Consider the following 21,172-nt stretch of genomic DNA (forward strand, 5'->3'; position numbering starts at 1 on the left):
TTATTGAAGAAATAAACAAACTAAATGAGAAATACAAAGAAATTTTAACTCAAAGTTAAAATAACTTTAGAGAAATACAAGTTTTTGTCTTATTCAATAAGCCCCAAATACTTACATAGACTTAAAAATAAAACAAAAAGATTGAATAAACAAAACCATATCAAAGAAATCTTTTCTCTAAGGAAAAAGAAGAATGTTTCTAGTATACCAGAAATACTGGATGAATTTAGAAATCACTTTCACAAGATTAACCATAACAACATTAACATGGAACCTAAAGATAAAATAAAGGAGTTAACCACAAACATGAATAAAAAGCTTAATAAACAACAGATTAAACTATTGGACAAGAGTATTTCATATACAGAAGTTATTACACAAATAAGCTTAAATCAAACAAAGCACTGGGTAATGATGGTATTATACCAGAGATATATAAAATCCTTTCTAAAACTACATATTCATTGATACATAAGGTTTTTATTCTGGCCCAAACTGAGTTAATAACCCCCCCATCTTGGCAATATACATTTATTTCACCAATTTTAAAACCTAATAAAGATCCAACTAGATGTTCTTCATATCAACCCATCTCATTACTTAATGTTGATTATAAAATGTTTGAGTATTTTTGCTGATAGATTGAAGACAATTATCCCCAACTTTAACATTAATTGATTTTGCAAATAGGAAAAAGAAAGATTTAACACTTATTAGTCTTGATATAGGTTCAGCATTTGATTCAGTAAGTTGGGACTATCTGTTTACCTTACTGAAGTGCACAAATTTCTCTGATGCATTTGTAAATTTAATTGAGCATTTATACAAAGGAACGCTGGCTTATATTAAGGTAGGAACATATGTTTCACAAAATACCCATTCTTAAAGGTACAAAACAAGGATGTCCACTTTCTCCACTATTATTCACTTTAGTAATGGAGCCTTGGGCTAATTTGATTAGAAACAGTACTGACATAGAGGGTTTTGAAATAGAAGAAAATACAACATCAAAAATTCAACTTTTTGCAGATGATGTTCTAATTACATCAGCAGGATCTAATTCTTCTATGCAGTCTTTATTTGATAAAATGATGAATTTTAAAAGCATTTCTGGTTTAATATTCAATGAAGAAAAAACTAAAATACTACCTATATATACACGAAAAAATACTCTCATTAGTGATTTTACTAAATATGTACCCAACTCAGGTCAGATAACTTATTTAGGTATAATACTATCTAAAGATATTAAATCTATTATATATAATAACTATAATACCTGTTTTCTTAATATACAAAATCTTTTTAATACCTGGAATAATATGTTGTTTACTATGGAGGAGAGACTTACAATTATTAAAATGATAATATTCCCCAAGATTTTATACTTAATACAATCAATAATACTTTCACCTACAAAAATAACTATCAAGAAACTGAATACACTAATGTTAAATTTCTTATGGGCACCTAATAGACCTAGGATTGCATTAAAGAAACATACTAATAGCTGGTCTCAAGGGGGTATTTCTTTTCCAGACTTTAATTTATATATTATCTCTTCTATTATAAAAGTTATTACTTTATTAATAGATCTGTCATATGTCGCAAAATGGAAAGATTATTGGGAGCTAATTAGTATGCACTTCATGAAAATCTCCTTAACACATAAAAATATGATTAAAAATAACTCCATGTTGTGGTTGCTAAAGGAATTTTGTACTTCACCTATTACACCTAAACATATGGTCTGTTACCCATTAAATATTATTAGTTATCGTAACTTTATATTCATGCACCCTAAGTATAGGGAATGGAATTTTATTGTATTCCCTATAATTTATACTCAGGGTATGCTTATGTCATCTACTTCTGAAGGAGCTCATTTAGCTATAGATAATAATCTAAAGTACTGGTATCAGCTGATATCTGTTAATAAAGTTAAAAATCTAGATTTCTTAAAACCAGAATTTGATCTAAGAGAAACTTGCTGGTTAGAGGTTCAGATCTTTAGACAACATCTCGTTGATAGAATAGATCTAATGTCTATAACAGTTAAATAATCTATTCCAAAACTGATTGATTACTTGATAATAAATGTACAGCATAAAGTTTCTGATAAAGGTAAACTTTCATATATACATAAAATTATCAGACAAGAAACTTTTTACAATGTAGATTCATACTGGAATTATTTCACCTCTATTAATGGGGACCCACCAACTCAACAAGATAAACAATATATATTGGAATCTGCTTATAGAACTACATCTTCCATTGTCTGGAGACTTTATACATGGAAATTTTACATAGATCTTTTATACACCTTTGATTATGAATAAAATTAATAATAAAGATAATCTATGTAAGAGATGTAATGTAGAAATTAATGCTGACTGGGCTCATATGTTTTATGACTGTATGAAGTTGAAAGAATACTGGAAGTCAATTAATGAATTTTTGCAGGCTCTTTTTACAGATAATTTCATTATTTCTAAGTCTCTTATATTATTCAACACACCTGTACCTCAATGTGTTAAAAAGATTAAGCTTCCCTTGTTATGGTCTATCCTAGCAGTGGCTAGGAAAATAATAACTAGAAATTGGATTTCAGATACACCTCCTTCGTTCAATGAATTTAAAAATGTTATGAATATAATGTGTCATATGGAAATAAGCACAATTAGAATGAGAACAACTAGAAAAACATCACATTTTATTGTATGGGATAATTTACAAAATTTGTTAAAAATTCTAATTTCAGTAGCACAGTATTTTAGTTTAATTGATCTGATTGTAGTGGATGTCTTTGTAAATACTTTAGTTGTTTTGTTGAATATTATAATAATACCTATTTTTAATTATTTGTATAAAATTATGATATTTCTCTTATATGTTAAAACAATAAACGTGTTTTAAAAAAAAAAAAGCATGTCAAACACAGGTCTTCCATTCAGCAAGCCTCAAGCAAATCAAGTCATCACAACAGACTCCTCGGACTACGCCTGGGGGGCGCACATGACAGATCGGTGCATTCAGGGCAAATGGTCCCAAAAAGAAAAGCACCTTCACATCAAAGAAATGCTAGCAGTAATAAATGCTATTATAGCTTTCAAGGACCTTCTACAACCAGGTCAATTATTGATGAGAACGGACAACACCACAGTTATGTGGTACATAAACAAACAGGGAGGAACACATTCTTATCCCCTATGCAGACTGGCCATGTCACTTTGGAACATGGCCATGGACTTACAAATGGAACTACAAGCACAGTACTTGCCAGGCAAGGAAAACACGCTGGCAGACAACCTAAGCAGGAATATGACAGATCCACACAAATGGAAATTGCATCCAAAAGGTTTTACAGAAATAGTCCAAGAATGGGGAAGGCCAGACAAATCTCTTTGCCTCCCACAAGAATCATCAATTGACAAAATTCTGCTAAAGGATCGTCCATCCAAAGGCCTGGAGAGTGGACGCTCTTTCTTTCAGTTGGACATCAATGACAGTTTGCCTTCCCTCCTCTGCTGCCCAAAGTTCTATTAAAGACCAAAGCAGACAGACCAAAGATTCTCATTGCTCTGGACTGGCCAAGGCAACACTGGTACCCACTCCTGAGGAGCCTGATGCATTCCCCACCATGGACCCTGCCTCTAATGCCTCTTCTCACTCAGCACAGTTTCAAAACTCTTCACAGCCAGCTAAAAACACAATCTAGCCGCATGGAAGATTCCTTAGCATCTCAACAGGCCCTACTCTCCAAGGAGGTGCAGGATGTCATTTTGGAGGCCAGAAGGCCATCAACTAGAAAAGCTTACTCCAAAATGGAAACGTTTTTGGTCTGGAATGAGAAAAAGGGCCAGGATCCTGGAAAACTGAATTTACCTCAAATACTACAGTATTTGGCTGAACTGCTGAGCAGTGGACTTTCTCCTCCATCAAAATACATGCCTCAGCCATTTCTGCAGAATACAACACTGATCCACCTTTATTCTCTCACCCTCTCTTAAGACAGTTCCTCAGAGGGGCTAAGAATTTAAGGCCTCCAAGGAAACAACCAATACCTGCTTGGGATCTTAATTCATTCTGGAAAAATTGACCTTGCCTCCCTTTGAGCCAGCTGCCTCATCAGATTTGCAATATTTGTCCTGGAAAACAGCTTTCCTTCTGGCCATCACCTCAGCTCGTAGAGTTTCAGAACTACAGGCTCTCATGGCTGTCCAGCCTATCTTCCATCAGGGCAGAGTTTCCTTACGAACCAATCCGTCCTTTATGCCTAAAATGGTGTCCAGGGTAGCTTTAAATCAGGCCATACATTTACCTACTTTTTATCCTAATCCTCAAAACAAAGGGGAGAGATTACTACGTTCCTTGGACATCCACAGACAGCTGCGTTATTTGGGCAGAACAAAGCCTTTCAGAAAATCAGAACAGCTCTTTGTGGCCTATGCGGTAGGATCTCAAGGGAAGCCAATTTCCAAACAGACAATCTCAAAATGGATAGCCCACTGCATACGCTTTTGCTATTCCTTTCATGGCAAAACTGTTCCTACAGGCATTGGAACTCATTCCACCAGGGCCACAGCCACCTCTGCAGCCTTCCCCAGAGGAGTTCCTACCAAGGATATTTTGGAAGCAGCCACTTGGAGTTCTGTGCATACCTTCTCCAAGCACTACAACCTACCATTATACTCCAAATCTAGAGCAAGCTTTGCCACTGCAGTCTTGCAGGGCATTTTGGCGGCTCCTAGTTCCAACTAGTGCCTACCACCCCTTTCTTAGCTTTGGGATTCTACCCATCTGTTATGACTGCAGCTGTATGCACGATGAACATAGTACAGTTTTGTACCTACCATAAATGTAGATGTTAGAGTGCTAATACAGCTGCAGTCCAGGTTTCCCTCCCTCCTTCCCTTCTTGGGACAGGCATATAGGCTAACACATCCTCATACAACCTGATTGGGGTTTTCATTTATGATGTATTTGCTTGCAACTACTGTATTTTGATTATATAGCACTACATTATCACACAGTTTTATTATTGCCTTCCTTCTGGGGGCACCTGACATCTGGGGCAAGAAAAACTGAAGAAAATGGCGTCTGCTGGTTCCTTTATACCCCTGTCGCACTGACGTCAGGGAAGAAGCGATGACAACTGACGCCGGACCTAGACTTTGGAATTCGGCCGACCGAGGACCCGCCTGACTGCAGGAGAGCCCATCTGTTATGACTGTAGCTGTATTAGCACTCAAACATCTACATTTATGATAGGTACAAAACTGTACTTTCTGGTGAGTCCGCCCTTTTCCACAAGGGTGGGGTTTCTTTGAGAATTAATCCCTTTTAATGTCTCAAGTGGTATCAGTCATACTATCCCTCTTTCATTTTCTTGAACCTAAGGATGAGAGAGAATGAACTAAGGATGAGAGAGAAAGGGTACTCTTACTCTGGATGTCCACAGAACACTCTGGTACTGTCTTTCAAGAATTGAACCTTTCAGATCTTTAGATCACTTGTTTATTTCGCGTGAAGGTAGGAAAGGACAACTGGTGTCAATAGACCATTTCCAAGTGGTCTAAGGCTGTTACTATTATACTTGTTATGACAATTCTGTTGGCAAGCAGTGTCGAAGCCCACTCTAAAGGGACCTTGGCACCTCTAGCGTTTTGGAAAGGGTTGGATTCTAGAAGTATTTTAGAAGCCGCTAGTTGGTCTCTTGTACATGCTTTTCACCAAGCACTATAAACTTGTTTCTTTCTCTAGGTCTAGATCATGCATTGTTGGTACCATTCTCCAGGGGCTCCTGGACCTTTCCATCTCCCAAATATAATTTGCTATGGTAATCTACCCATATGGCTAAGGCTACTGCAGCAGTGATCAATATGAAGAACATGCTTAGTTTGTAAGTTGAGCTTGCCATAAAAGATGTTCACTGCTGCAGTAGCTGCTCCCTCCCTCTCGCAATGTTTTTTATGCCAGGGTGTGGACATTTACTCCTAGCTTTGTCCTTTCTGTGCTCAGTCTTTTTCTCTGCTGGTGGGAAATTTCTGAAGGGCTTCACTCCCAGTCTTGTCCTTTCTGTGCTCAGTCTCCTCCTCTGCTGGTAGGAAAGTTCTGAAGGGCTTCACTCCCAGTCTTGTCTTGGTCAGCTTAGGTGGGGCTACTTGACATTGTAGGCATGTGGAAGGTGCCCTGAAGCTAGGCTGGCTGTTGTATCTGGACAAGGATATAACTCTTATAGTGAAGGCTACTGCATCTGTGGTCATGCTAACATCTATGTTTATGTTAATTTCAGCAACTGTACTTTTTCTCAAGTGCACATGCATTTTATCCTTCCATATTTCAAATGCACATTAGTCCTATAAAGCCAGATTAATGACTCTTCAAGTTGAGAAAATAAGGGGACCTGTTTGTCAGCTCCCAACCACACAAGTTATAGCTCCTAATGAAATGCATTTATTACATTTGCTTTAAAAAGTCAAGTGACAACCAGCAAGCGCTTTTTAGAACAATACAAAATATGAAACCGTAATATCTGGTTATTGAGCAAGTGATTTTTCTGGTAATCGCCAAAGATCTCAATTTTGAGAAGGGAAACCTGTGGCACCCTGATCCTATGTGCAAAATGGGGGGGGGGGGGATTGGACAGTTGAGAGGTACAGTTGTCCCCATTCCAGCCTCTCAACCTACTGTTTCTGTAACTATGTACAGAATAAAATAAGTATCCACACAGCCTCTAGTGTGCCATTTTTATATATGTGCACAAAATAAGACTGGAGGAGTTGTCATGGGCTTTGGTTAAGTCTATTGACATCCCCCAAATTTGCATTTGTTTTGAACACTGAGGGCAAACAGCAAGCATTGTCATACTGTTAAGTCTGTCTCATTGAAACTTGCAAGGAAAAATTTGAAGTTCCTTTCAGAGAACAGCAACATTAATCTACTCCTGTAGGCAATTTGTTCAGCACTTTTTTAAAAACAAAAGCCAAAATGATTTGTCATTTTACTGAAAAGTGTGAGGAGCAGCAGTCCATGCCAGCAGCAAATGTTCCGTCTGCTGTGGTGGCATCTTCCTAAAAGGTTCACACCTCCTTTGGAAACTCTTCCAAGTATTTTTCTATAAAGTCTGAAAGCCTCTAATACTTACAATTACTGGTGACTTGTGTTAATTAGCACTAGGCAATGGATGTAATTCTGAAAAGTAATGTGTAAATTTTTAAAGTTGCATTTTGTGCAAGGATGTAATTAAATCAAAAATACTAATTCTTGTGTCCAATGTAGTACTTTCTAAGCAAAATGTTCACAATTTCTACAAGCTTGTAGCAAATCAGGTAATTAATAATCACACTTGACAGTCAGGAACAGACTGATCTGATGTCTTTTCTTCCTCCTCACAGTTGTTACGATCAGACCCGAGATTGCTGCATTTTTACAGACTAGGATCAGTGTCGAGCTCCTCCCTCTTCCCATATTGCACTCTTCTCTGCTCAATTCCCTCTGATTTAGTTTGCTGCCAGCAGTGACAGACATGGTTTCTAGTCTCTAGTGTTTCTTGGATAGCAGCAGGGCTCCTTCCATAGTTCTTTATACTTACAAAAACACTTCTGTCAAATTTGTTTCCTCCCCTTCCTTAGCAGTGCAAGGTTAGAATTTTCTTCCTTCTGTTTTGGGCTTTGTCTGCACTTCTCTTACCCCTTTCTTGGATATTGGTTAATTCCTGTTACTAGTTGCTCAGTTTTCTAGTCCAATATGAAAGCCCCCTTTCAACAATGTCCAATAAATAAACCAGCTGGTTTTAAAAGGTGCTCAGAATGTGGACTTAAATTCCCTCATTCTGATTTACACAACTTGCGTCTTTACTGTCTTGGGCCTGAGCACATTGGGGCTTCCTTGTATACAGGAAGTCAGATTGCAGCTTTAATTCCTCTGTGTACAAACATTGAGTTCGTGTTTTGAGCCTTCTTAAACCAGCCTTACTCTGAGTGTTACTTCAGGCTGTTGGATCTATGACAGCTGCCATTACCTTAGTCCTGTTAGCGAGGTTTTTTATGCGAGTGATTCAATGGATCCTGGCTGTTCAGTGATTTTCCCTACCAACTGTCTGCTCCTAGTCAAATTGACTGCTTTGCCGAAAGCATTTCTAATAGTGGCTTCTATCGGACGACCTGACTATCTGCAGACCTTTCCTTTTTCCTAGTTGGGGGATGGGGCATTTCAAGGGAAAGATGGTCCAAGGCACGTGGTCACACTTGCAGTCTGGATTGTATATCAGTTGTGGAAATTAGCAGTCCTTCTCACATTGCAAGCCTTTTAGAATGTTCTCCCTGTAGGAACTATTGCGATCCAGACATGTTAGTGGTGTGGTACATCAACAGGCAAGAAGCAACCTGCTCTTACCATTGTGCAGAGAGGCCATGAAGGTCTGGGAATGGCAATGTCTTCAGACCACTTGCAGCTCTCATACCAGTGAAATTTATTCTGGTAGACAAACTCAGCTGGTCCAGCCTGACCCCATACAAGTGGTTCCTCAACTAGTCAGTAGCAGACCTGATTTTCAGCCACTGGGGCCAACCCTGCTGTAACCTTTTTGCTTCCCCCCAGAACAAGTGCAGCAACTACTTTGCTGTGATCCCCTCTCTGGGGGTCCCGCTCTGGTTCACTATTGGCCCCCCGGTCTATGCTCATCCTCTACCCTTGATCCCAAAATTTCGGCAAAGCAAAATTTCTGAAGACCTCCATAATCCTCATTGCCTCTAACTGGTCTTGTCAGATTTGGTTCCCCTTCCTCTAGTCTCATGTAAAATATCCTCTGTGGATACTGGAACCCAAAGAGGATCTCCAACTGAAGAGGGTTTTCATTCCAGTCTGATCTGTCAAACTGACCACTTGGTTTCTCCACTTCCAGTGATTGCACGAAGGTCCAGGCTTGCTTCCTCTGAGACATTCAAGATTCCAGAAACCAGCTACCAAGAAAGTCTATTGGAGCAAATGGAAGAGTCTTCTGGGCTTCCAAAGAGAACCCTCTTAGTCCAATATCGGCTATCCTTTCCTTGTTCCTTTTCAAGGAGGGAGTCAGTTTCTCTACTATCCAACTTTGGCAGCCATCTGTGACTTCAATTTGGGTAATGTTTTTAGTTCCTCTGCAACCTCCAAATTGTACAAGGCCTTCTTGAAATGAATCTTCCTCCTTGGGCTCTTGTTGTGGTCTTGCAAAGCCTAACTCTAACCTTTCAAACCAGCTAGTGTTTGACTTGGTTTCTCTCATGGAAGACTCTTATCGCTATTACTTCAGCAAAATGAATTTTAGATCCACATGCTGCCCAAGCCTCCTTGCATCTTTTTCCATAAAGATAGTGGCCCTTCATACTAATCCCTCTTTCATGCCCAAGATAGCTACAGAATCTAGCCTTAACCAGTCCATACAACTCCCAAAATGTTTGTTAAAGCAGTTTTTTCTTTATAGGATGAAACCTTTTTGAAAAATCAGACGTTTGTCCTTTTGTAGCTGCCTAGGTCAGGTGATTTCAAAAATTACTCTTGCTAAATGGATAACTGACTGCATTACTTGATTTATGCCAAGAATGGATTAGTTACCTTGTCCTAAAGCCCACTCAATTAGGTTTATCTACCTCCTCTGCCTTTTCTTCCAGGCCATCTTTAGATATCTGTGCTGCAGTCAGTTTTGGTTAAAAACCAGTGCTTTTGTCACACTTTACAAATTGGGCATTGTTTCAGGAGCAGGGCTTCCTTCGGTTCTGCAGTGCTGTGGCATATCCTTCCTTGAGACCACCCAGGAGTTGTATAGCTGGGGACTCTCCTCCTCATGGTTGGGTTAGTGAAAACATCAGATTTAAAAGTTATGTACTTACCATAATTTGGTCTCTCTCTCTCATTCCCCTCCAGCCATCCCCCTACACAGTGCTCTAGAAGACCTGGAGAGAACTTTTTAGGAACTAATGTTCCTGCTTTGAGTCTCTTATTTGGGAAGCCAACTCAATCTGAAGGAGTTGTGCAGAGGACTGAACATTATGGGAAGTGGGAGGAGCTCTAGACTTGGATCTAGTTTGTAAAAATGTGGCAGTCTGATCAGAGGGTCAGATCCATAACCTAGCCATGAGGAGGAATGAACACTCTTACCAAGTTATGGTAAGTACATAACTTACAGGAGCATCCAAAAGTCCTTATCACATGCCCATATAGCAGAGTGCAGAAATGTTAAATCCTAAATACTGCAAGAAAGCATTAAAGCCAGCCGGGTCCAAAGCATATCTGATTATAGTGGAAGGAGACTCGTATCAGATTATAGTGGAAGGAGAAAGTCTGTGCTGATACTCCATTCCTTGATTTTCCTAGGCAGAAGCTAGACAACTCCAGAATGAGTCACTACAAACTGTTGAAGGGCACTTGTGGCCGACGAAGCTGTTCTTCCCAACAAAGTCCATGGGGAAGGTTTGGCTGCAGGTTTTGTAGGTGCCTAAGGTCTGCTGTGGCTGTATATGGACAGTTGGTTTTATGAGCATCTTCCTAAATGCATAGAGGTTAGAGTAAGAATGGAAGTGGGATGATGGAGGCTGTCCAGGAAGGGATTTGTCAGTTTTCTATGTGGCAATAATTTGAGCAGAGGTTAAATATGGAGAAGAATATCTCAAGTCGTTGCAGAATAAGATAAGCAAGGAGTAGGCTGCCTGCACAAAGGGGTGCATCTAGAGTATGCTCCCCTATTAGGGGTTCTTGGTCTGTGTGAAATTTCCTCAAAATAGAAGATAAATGTGGGGGACTAGGTGAATTGGTAGATGTGATATTAGAGAGGGGGCTGAAATAAAGTCAGTTGAGTTTTCCTTGTGATGTCTGGAGTCTGATTCCAGTGAAGATTCTGATTAACAGGGTTATTGTGAGACTCTAGCATAAAAGGGAGAGGTTGGTCCAAAGGGGCACAAGGGGTGAAATGCAGAACTGCCTTTCTGTAAACTTAAGCATAAAGCATTGAAATTTTACAGAAACTGTTTCACCCCATGATTTGTGGTTTTGGACCAGCATCTCACTTTTATGCCATATTTTCTTCTCTTTGTAATCTGCTACCTAGAATTGTCACTGCATTCATTAGCTTCTGCTCACAAGTAAGACAATGTCCCTGGTCAGCTTATTCCTGAACCTTTCGAATGGCTGAAATCCCTCTCATTGAAGTGAGGAAGTGTTTTTAGTACTGATCTTGTGGCATACAGGGCTGAGTACTGATCTTCTGACATGCAGTGTTTTACTCCATTTGTGCACGACAGCCCCACAATCGCCATGGATGAACAAAGTTCTAGTGCAGTAATAAGCACCTCCACTTCTTGCTGGAATGACCTACAGACATCTCTTTCTTCACTTTTGTGTTTCTAAGGATTTCTGGGGGACATTGTGTTGCTGCATACTGTGTACCCACAGCTTCTATTAAGCTGTCTTCAGGTCCAGTGGAGTGGTTAATGATCATCGTGTTACACTGCTGCAGTCATCACACTTGGGTTATCTGCAGTCTGGCAGTCCCGCAGTCGGCCGGAGTTCAAAATCTTGGTCTGGTGTCGGTTGCTGTCACTTCTTCCCTGATGTCAGTGCGACACTGGTATAAAAGGCAGCTGACGCCATTTTCTTCTGTCTTTCTTGCCGTGCAGTGCCCGAAGCAGAAGCAGTTCACAAGTGTCGGTCGACAGACTCCTGAGATTTTCAAATCGAATTTCAGACCGAAGTCTTCAGTAAAGCCAAGTGCCCCGTTGGGGAACCTTTTCTTGCCTCAGTCTGATGTCAGAAAAAGTTAATTGCATTTCTTGTGGGAAGCAAATACCTCATAAGGATTTTCACTCTTATTGTATCCCTTGCCTAGGCCCAGACCACGACGTCACAGGTTGTCTGTTTTGTGCTAGGTTTAACAAACGAACTATTAAACATCTGATTTTGCCCGACATTATTTTGGTAGAAAATTTAATTATACCATGCAATCGGAGCAACCAATGACCAGGATGCATAAAAAGCGCAAAGATAAAGACAGGCAGCCGAGACCCAAACCAGACACCAAGGCCTCTGCTAGGCCAGTCGCCGGTTCACCGGTTTTCAGTGAGGTTCCTACGCAGCCCCTGGACCGCTGATTTGGAACCCCTGCCTGCATCCGACTCCCAAGCGCAGATTACAGTGCCTCCAGAGCCTTTATCTTCAGGCCCTTCCGACTCCATGGCTGAAGGGGATTCCGGTGCAGTTGAAAGGCCGTCTTCAGACCGACTACTTACTACTAAATCCTATGCAAAACTGAAAACTCCATTAAAAGTAAGGAAAGCCTGTACAGCAGTCTCCAGTGCAAGGCCCCATGCCCAAGAAACAGATGCTTAAGATGGCTGAAGACTTAACTACCCTAATCGGGGATTCCCATCCCCCACCTGACAAAAGGCCTAGACAGGAGGAGGACTACGCTTCCTCTGACCAGGTTTCCATTTCCTCAGATTCTTCTGAGGAACAGGAGTACCCCCCCCCCCCCCCCCATACATACCATGAGGGAACATTTCCACTGGGAAGGCCAGGATTACTCTGATTCTAAGAAAAGGCCCCCGAGTTCCTCTTACTACACCAGCACAGACCCCTTGCTATTCCACCTGTTAGACATTGTGGATGATTATTATTCAGAATCTAGCCTCAACCCAGATTCATTGCCTCCTGCACCAGCCAAACCAGACAGATACTACAGAGTCTCTGACTCACACAAATTCCTATATAAAAGCCCTGTTGCTGACCCAGAAACCATTTCCCAGGGTCCCAAAGGGGTTAAGGCTTCTATTGCTAAAAATCCTGTACAGTCTGAAAGGGATTCTAGAGCACTAGACAGATGGGGAATGAAAGTATATACCTCAGCTACTCTAGCTATGAGGGCCTTAAATTGCCAGTTTCACATGCTGAAATATCAATAATATTTGATGTCTCAATTAAAACAAAAAATGAGCACATACAGAGCAGCCTGATTACAAGGAAATGCAAGATTTGTTGCATGCAGCAGAACAAGTGGGAAAATATACTTTGCAATGTGGATTTGATTCATTGGAAGCTTCTTGCAGAGCAGCTGTAACAGGGTCTGTCATTCGTAGGCATGCTTGGCTAAAAACAAACTACCTGATCATGTTAAAGCAAAGTTATTGGATGCACCCTTACAGCAGGATGTTTTATTTGGTGTGAAAGCAGAAGAGGTTTTAAAGAAAATGGAGGATAAGGCAAAATCTATGCAGATGGTAAAGGATTTCTTTTTACAGGTTCAACCCCCTCGTTTCAGCAGAAATTGGCCAACCAAAAACTGGTCCTTTCCAACTTCTGACAGACCACAGAGGGGCAAATACAGACGCCCAAGGGGCATGGGTCAGCCACAAGGCTCTTACAAGCCACGACAATGGGGTGCCACAACCCAGAAAGGAGGCGAAGACGGGTCTCAAACTATCAGAAGACAATCACAATGACTTACCCCTCAGACTACCAAGCAAATCACTCTTGGCAGCTCCCTTGGGAGGAAAACTTGCAGACAATTGGCACATCATCACAAAAGACAAATGGGTCCTAAATATTGTAACTCAAGGATACAGGTTCCACTTTCACACTTTACCAAGGATAAAAGGAATGCCAAACCTGCCATCAAATCAATGGGCAGAGGCTCAGACAAATTGCAGCACTCATGGACATGAGCCATTCAGCAGGTTCCTACACAGGAGCAAGGACAAGGATTTTACTAAAGACTTTCTGGTTTCCCAAAAGGACAAAGCTTGGAGACCCATTCTGGACCTTTCAATTCTAAGCACATACCTGGAAGTACCCAAATTCAAGATGCTCACACTACAGCAGCTTCTTCCCATGCTGGGCAAGAAGGCTTTGCTAGTAACGTTGGACCTCAAGGAGGCATACCTGCATGTCCCTATCAGACAAAATTGCAGAAGATACCTCCGATTTATAGCAGGTACAGCTCATTACCAATTCTCTGCACTGCCCTTTGGCTTGTCTACTGCGCCCAGGGTCTTCACAAAATGCCTGGCACCAGTAATTGCATACTGCAGACAGAGGAATCCAAATATATCCGTACCTGGACGACTGCCTTATTCAAGCAGACAGCAAGGACATTCTTTTTAAAACGGCTGGCGTTTGTGTAAAAAAAAAAAAAAAAAAAAAAACTAAGTTGCCTAGGGTACACACGAAAAGAAGTCCAAACTAGTGCCCTCACAAGACACAATAATCCTGGGTGCCAGCTTATATACAACTGCCCAGATGGCTTATCTCACGCCAGACAAGCAAGGACAACTGACTCAATACTTCAAAATGGCAACAAAGACCCAACTCCCTGCAAGAAAAATTCTGCAGGCCTTGGGATTCCTGGCATCTTGCATACTACTAATACCATATGCCAAACTGCATATGAGGAAATTAGTGGTACCTGAAAAGCTTATGGACTCCACAGCCACAGCTTGGAAACAATAATACCACTAATTCCCTGCCTTCAACAGGAGTTTCTATGGTGGGCTCAGGCATGTCACCTCAAGGGTCAGCCTTTCACCTTGCCCACAGCCAGGCAAACTGACAGATGCATCGGATTACGCCTGGGGAGCACACATGGCAGGACGGTGTATTCAGGGCAAATGGTCTGCAGATCAAATGCATCTCCACATCAATCAAAAAGAGATGCTAGCTGTACAAAATTCCCCAACAGCTTTCAAGGACCTCCTACATCCAGGACAACTTCTAATAGACTGACAACACACCACAGTGATGTGGTACATAAACAAGGGGGCACACATTCCTACCCCCTATGCAGGCAAGCAATGACCTTGTGGAACTACAGCACTGACCTATCAAGTTCAACTACAAGCACAATTCCTGCCAGGAAAGAAAAATACATTGTCAGACGAACTAAGCAGAAATATCCTGGATCCTCACGAGTGGAAACTAGACCCAAGTATTCACTAACTCAAAAATGTGGGAGCCCAGATAGATCTGTTTGCCTCCCCCCAAAGCTACCAACTGCGAAAGTTTTGCACAAGGACATACCACACTAGCTTGGAAAGTGGACGCCCTCTCATTCAGTTGGAAAACAGTAACAGTGTATGCCTTTCCTCCACTGCCTCTTCTGGCAAAGGTGCTGCTAAAAGCCAGATTAGAGAGGCCACAAATGATGCTCCAGACTGGCCATGCCAACACTGGTATCAAATATTAAGGAACATGGCTCAAGGCCCACCATGGATTTTACCTCAAATTCCTCACCTGCTGACTCCGCAAAACCATCAGATTCTATACAGCCAGCTCAAGACTTTAAATCTGGTTGCATGGCAAATACACAACCAGTCAACACTTCTCTCTACAGTTGTTATGGATGTCCTTCTGGAGGCCAGAAGACCCAGCACCAGGAAAACCTACTCAGACAAATGGAAAAGATTCTGCGCCTGGAACCAGGCTAAAGGCCAAAATCCTCTTGTCCCAAATATTCCTCAGATTCTGCAATATTTAACCGAGATGTTGCACAAAGGCCTTTCCTTTTCATCTATAAAGATCCATGCTTCAGCTATTTCAGCTCATTACAACACTGATCCTCTTATTTTTTTCACATCCATTATTAAGACAGTACCTCAGAGGGGCTAAGAACATAAGACTGCCCTGAAGAGCACCAACACCAACTTGGGACCTCAATTTTGTTTTGGAAAAACTTACACTACTGCCCTTTGAGCCAGCTTTTTCAGCTGATTTACAATTTTTATCATGGAAAACTGCCCTGCTGCTAGCAATAACTTCAGCACGAAGAGTCTCAGAGCTACAGGCCCTAATGGCAGTGGAGCCTTTCATAATTTTTCATAGAGAGTCTCTACGAACTAACCCTTTATGCTACAGGTAGTATCCAGTGTGGCTCTAAACCAAATCATTTATTTACCCACCTTTTATCCAAACCTCCAGAATAGGGGAAAGGCTCCTACACTCTTTGGACATTCACAGGCAATTACGTTTCTACTTGGATAAAACAAAGGGGAAAATCTGATCAGCTCTTTGTATCCTATGCTGCAGGATCTCAAGGAAAGCCTATATCAAAATGGATCATTTCAAAATGGATAGGACACTTTATCCGTTTCTGCTACACACACCATGGGGAAACCTGTACCTGGTAACATTAGGCCTCATTCCACCAGGGCTACAGCAACATCAGCAGCCTTCCTCAGAGGGGTACCAACCAAGGATATTTTGGAAGCTGCAACTTGGAGTTCAGTGCACACCTTCACCAAGCACTACCACTTACCTCTATACTCCAAAACCTTTGCCACTGCAGTTTTGCAGGGCCTACTAGCTTCTACAAACCCTGTTTAGTACCAACTGCCCAGCCTTGGCTTTTGGATTCAACCCAAGTGTGGTGACTGCAGCAGTGTAACAATGAACATAGTACAGTTTTGTACCCAGCATAAATGTAGATGTTGGTGTTCGCACTGCTGCAGTCCAGGTTACCCTCCCACCTTCCCCTCTTTTTACCTGGATTTTATCTATAGCTCCCTGTTTATACAATCTCTAAGATGTATTTCTATATGGTGTATTTGCTTACAGCTGTAGCTATTGTTTTCTACTTTAGTAATTTACTTAAGATTATGTATTGCCTTCCTATTTGGGGGCACCTGACATCTGGGGCAAGAAAAACTGAAGAAAATGGCGTATGCTGCCTCTTTTATACCCCCTGTTGCACTTCAGTCAGGGAAGAAGTGACTGCAACCGACACCGGACCAAGACTTTGGAACTCTGGCCGACTGCGGAACTGCCTGACTGCAGATAACCCAAGTGTGATGACTGCAGCAGTGTGAACAACATCTACATTTATGGTAGGTACAAAACTGTACTGTAGCTGTACCCACCATGTGTCCCCATGTTGGCATGGGGAATTCCTTTTGCTTTACATTCAGTCATATGTGATACTGACTTTTATACTCCATATGTTTCCTAACTGCTTGAGTATGCATGCCTCACCTCTGGCAGTCACCTGCAGTGCCTAAATAACATGATACTCTTTTACATGGAAGGAAAGGTAGGCCAAATACCAGACCACATGAGGTGGCATTTCAAAAGTACTAAAACACACACTTAGTTTAGTCGCAATGTATTTATGCTACACAGTTTAAGAACTTAAAACATTGCATTGGCTTCTAGCATCTCTTAATGAAATTGCAAGCTTTACTCTGCCTTTGCTGGTGACTGAACACTATTCAGAATGTCAGTGGTAATGTACTTTGATAGCTACTGCTATAACATTGGTACAGTTTCTAAGTCTGTCAATACAGACTCCTACCCATCTCTCACATTTGGGAGGACTGAGGCTACAAGTATCCAAGTTTTAATCCAAAAGTTGGATCTTTAATGGCAGCAGTTGTCATTGTTGGACCATTAATAATCCTATCTTTAAGGGAAAGAAATAGAGCCTCCTACAGATGAGTCTAAACTTGTGGAAAAAATGGTCAATTTTGGACAAGTTGCTATTGGAGTAGTTAGGACTTGAAACAGTACAGCAAACATGTTGAAAATAGATGTAACATTTTATAGCATAATTTTATACCATGTAAAGAATTATTTTACTGTAAGGGTCATAAAACACTGATCTCTACAAAGTGAGTAGCCCCATGCTTACAAATAAGCCGTGACAAGTACAATACAACAGTTAGCACAAGTGATATTCTGTGTGTCCACACAGTTCAGTTTTGTACCCATACTTTAGGCTTAATCTTTCTGACTCTTCCATCTCCAAAGCTACATTTGGGTGACATTTTAATGGCATGTGTTGAATGGATTCATTTTAAGGACCGGAGTATAAAGTCTCTATTTCCAAACTATAGAATATAGAAACTTGCTGAAAATCAAAGTTGCTAGTACAGTGGAAGTACCAAGGGCATCCATGGATGTGAAAGATATTTTGAAGTAAAATATCTGAACTTGTATACTGCATGTTTAAGATTTTTGAGGGGACCTTGCTCAAATATGTGGGATAATTTATAGACTTACCCCTGTTAGTGCTTGGGGCAATCAGAGTGGACAGTTTGTGTAGAGATCAGTATACCCATTTCAAGGAGTAACTAATTCCTGGAATAGAAAATCACCTTGGACACCTGTTTTTGTTATGCTTTGAAGAACATTTACTTATGCTTGAAATGTTTGAAATGTTCATCTGTTGTCTGGCAACTTTAACTTCAAAATTAGGATGTAGCATGAAACAGATGTGACTAGTAATACTACCTTCAGAATATAGGTTCAGATTTAATATTTGCTTAGTTTAAGGTACATTTTTATAATTGGAGAAAAAATAGTATTCTGGTTTAAGCAAACTGTAATTTTATAAAGGGCAAATTCAGAAATTTCCCCAGCAGTACAGGCACCCTACTACAGCCATGCCAACCCCAGCTGATGCATTTTTGACATGCAGGTTTGAAACCATCTTCTTACCAAGAGTAACATGGCAGCTTGAATGTTGAGTAAGCAGAGATTGTGCAGAGCACAGGCCTTGTGTGACCACACTTTTTCTATTTTGAATCTGTACTTTTGCGTGAGGTCTGGTATTCAGTGATTACCCAGCTTGTCACACACTTCTCCGAAAATTTGACATTTCCACACCCTCCATATCTGATCTCTTAAAACCCTGGATTTTCTGTCTGGGAACTTGGGAGTGCGAGTTTCACAAGAACTACGCAAATTTACTAAAAAGGGAGGGGCACTATCTCAGATTACAAGCTAGTTTTATATGCATGCTTCGCCCAAATTTATTTGTAAGTGGTGCACTTTTTTGCTAGTTGGATTAAGACGGATTTTTATTGTTGCAGACTTCTGGTTAGAGTTTAACGTGTGGAGGGATTTAAATGGACTTTAACTTTCACATTACTTGAAATTTAAAAAAATTTAATTACTTGTGTATTCAGTGTTACTGTTTTTTCTTTTAGGTCTCCACCGTTACGTATGGCTAGTTTATGAGCAGCCTGGTGAAATAAAATGCGATGAACGGGTTCTTTCTAACCGTTCTGGTGATCATCGAGGCAAATTTAGTGTGGCAAACTTTGCCAAGAAGTATGGACTAGGAGCTCCAGTAGCTGGCACGTGCTACCAAGCAGAGTGGGATGATTATGTGCCCAAGCTTTATGAACAGTTGTCTGGATAGTGTAAAATGTAGTGGAGTAGCTTTAATGTATATCCTGTCCATTCTGTAACCTTAAACTAATGGCGTACATAGTTAATGCAGATTAAAAGAACATTGTAATTGTCATGTCGCAAAAAAATGCATATGGGGAATACTACTCTTCTCCACTTCCTTTCCCCAAGTTGTATGCAGAATGTCAGAGAAGCAGTCTTGTATTAAATTTTGTATTTCCAAAAAACTTATTTTGCTAGACTTACTGCAGAATTAACCTAAGATTGCATTTCCTCAATTTCTCTCATGTCTTTACATGAGATGTAAAAGTGCTTTTTATTGGGTGGTAGTTTAGCAAACTTTCCACAGCTGTTCATTAAATTTTCAAATGTTTTGCGATCTGTATTTTTTTTTATTTTTAAGTTGAATGTTAATGTGATGTGGGATTGCTTATTAACTTGCTCCATTACAGATTAGTGTAATCTGTAGAATAGCAGATGGTATCCCTTGTTTACCAAAGGAATAAAGTAACTGCTGGTTGTATAAACGGACACTGCTGCCTTGTAGTAGAAGTATTTCTGATCTAATGTGGTGACTCCAGTTTCTGTTCAGAGAATAGCTGAAATAAAATGAGTAACTGACTGTCCTTGCACTTTCCCTATTGTGCATTGTGGTTCATGTCCATACAAGTAGGGAATTGCTTCCTCATCCCCATGTCCCCATACACACTGGCAGAAATGCCAGTCTTTGCTCTTGGGTGTTAAAGGACTATTACACATACACAACAGTATCCCCCCCACTCAAGTTTTTTTCCAAATTAAATTTATTTCTGGATCCCAGACTACAACTCGGGTCCCAGACTCAAGACTGAGAAACCAGCCACAATAACAGGTGCTCCACTTATCTAGAACCACTCTGTTAAAGCACTGACTGAAGATTAAGAGTGCTGTCCAAAGGACTTTTGTACCAAGCTGCAGGAGTGAGGTGTAGGTCAGGTGCTAATAGACCCTAAAATGTTTGTGGAAGCTCAACTTAAGGGTACAGTTTCATGGCAAAATTAATGACTTTGAAAGCCTATTGATGAAACTATAGAAAGGCCTAGCAGCTATTGTCCACCACTACATCAAACATTAGCTACTTTCGAAGTGAGATGGATATAGGTTCATAGGGTAGGTACTAGGCTATCTGCCCGAGGGCATTTATAAGCCTAGCCAGAGTGTCTGCTTTCGCAGCCCCATTGATTAACTGATCCTCTGTCAAGCAGAGCCAATGAAGTGATCCCAGATGTGTATTTTCTGTTACCCATCCACTCTTCAAGGTTTCTCTTGAGTGTTAGTGAGGGGCTCTGCCTGATGTAATTTGGAATTTTGTTTCAAGGCATGGGGACTCTCTGACAGGAATCTATTCCTCCAGCATGTTCTATTTATTGTGGCAAGGTTTAGCTCACTAGAGCGCATGGCTCTCAATGACTTGGATTTCTTTAGGTGGAGCATGTCCATAAATTCTGAGTTGGACATGGCTTTAAGTCAGGCAGAGATCACCTCTGAGTAAGCAATATGCCACTGAGTACAGCCAGAGGTTTTTCAGTTGGGCTGCGTAGGACATATGTTTGAGACAACAAGTAATCTTCTTGGTGAGGTACTTGTGGTCTTTCCAGCTGTTGGAAGTGTCTTGTGAGGTAAGTCTCAAATGGGGCATTGTACTTTATGATGGGTCTAATGAGTGATGAGTAGAGGGGTACTATAACCTCTATTTCTAGATGCAAACCCTTTAGTAATTAGATGGGCCACATAGGATTTCCTAACTACTTTGGCAATATGATTGTCAAAGGAGATTACTACCATTACCGAATTGTATTAAGGGGGCTGCCACCTATGTGGTAACTTGTGGGTGTTTGTTTTTCCCAAATGGGATGACTCTGCATTTTTTGGCATTTAGCTTGAGGCTATGACTTGGACACCAAGTGTCTGTCTCAGTAAGCCCCTTTTGGAGGATGTCCATGTCGAGCCAGTCTCAATTATGGCTCCCAGTTTGCAGTCA

General features: G+C 40.8%; 1 protein-coding gene across 1 annotated transcript in view; it reads left to right on the forward strand.

Annotated features, from left to right (window-relative positions):
• The window catches only part of PEBP1 (phosphatidylethanolamine binding protein 1), a 234,369-nt gene extending 214,686 nt beyond the window's left edge, over positions 1-19,683 (forward strand). Inside the window, exon 4 of the mRNA XM_044068323.1 lies at positions 18,948-19,683. Coding sequence (XP_043924258.1) covers positions 18,948-19,162 — 215 coding nt within the window. The 3' untranslated portion in view covers positions 19,163-19,683. The remainder of the gene's footprint in view (positions 1-18,947) is intronic.
• Positions 19,684-21,172: the final 1,489 nt, after the last annotated feature.

Source organism: Protopterus annectens, chromosome 4.part0, assembly GCF_019279795.1.
Source record: "Protopterus annectens isolate FY-2018-M chromosome 4.part0, PAN1.0, whole genome shotgun sequence".
In the NCBI taxonomy this organism is placed as follows: Eukaryota; Metazoa; Chordata; order Ceratodontiformes; family Protopteridae; genus Protopterus; species Protopterus annectens.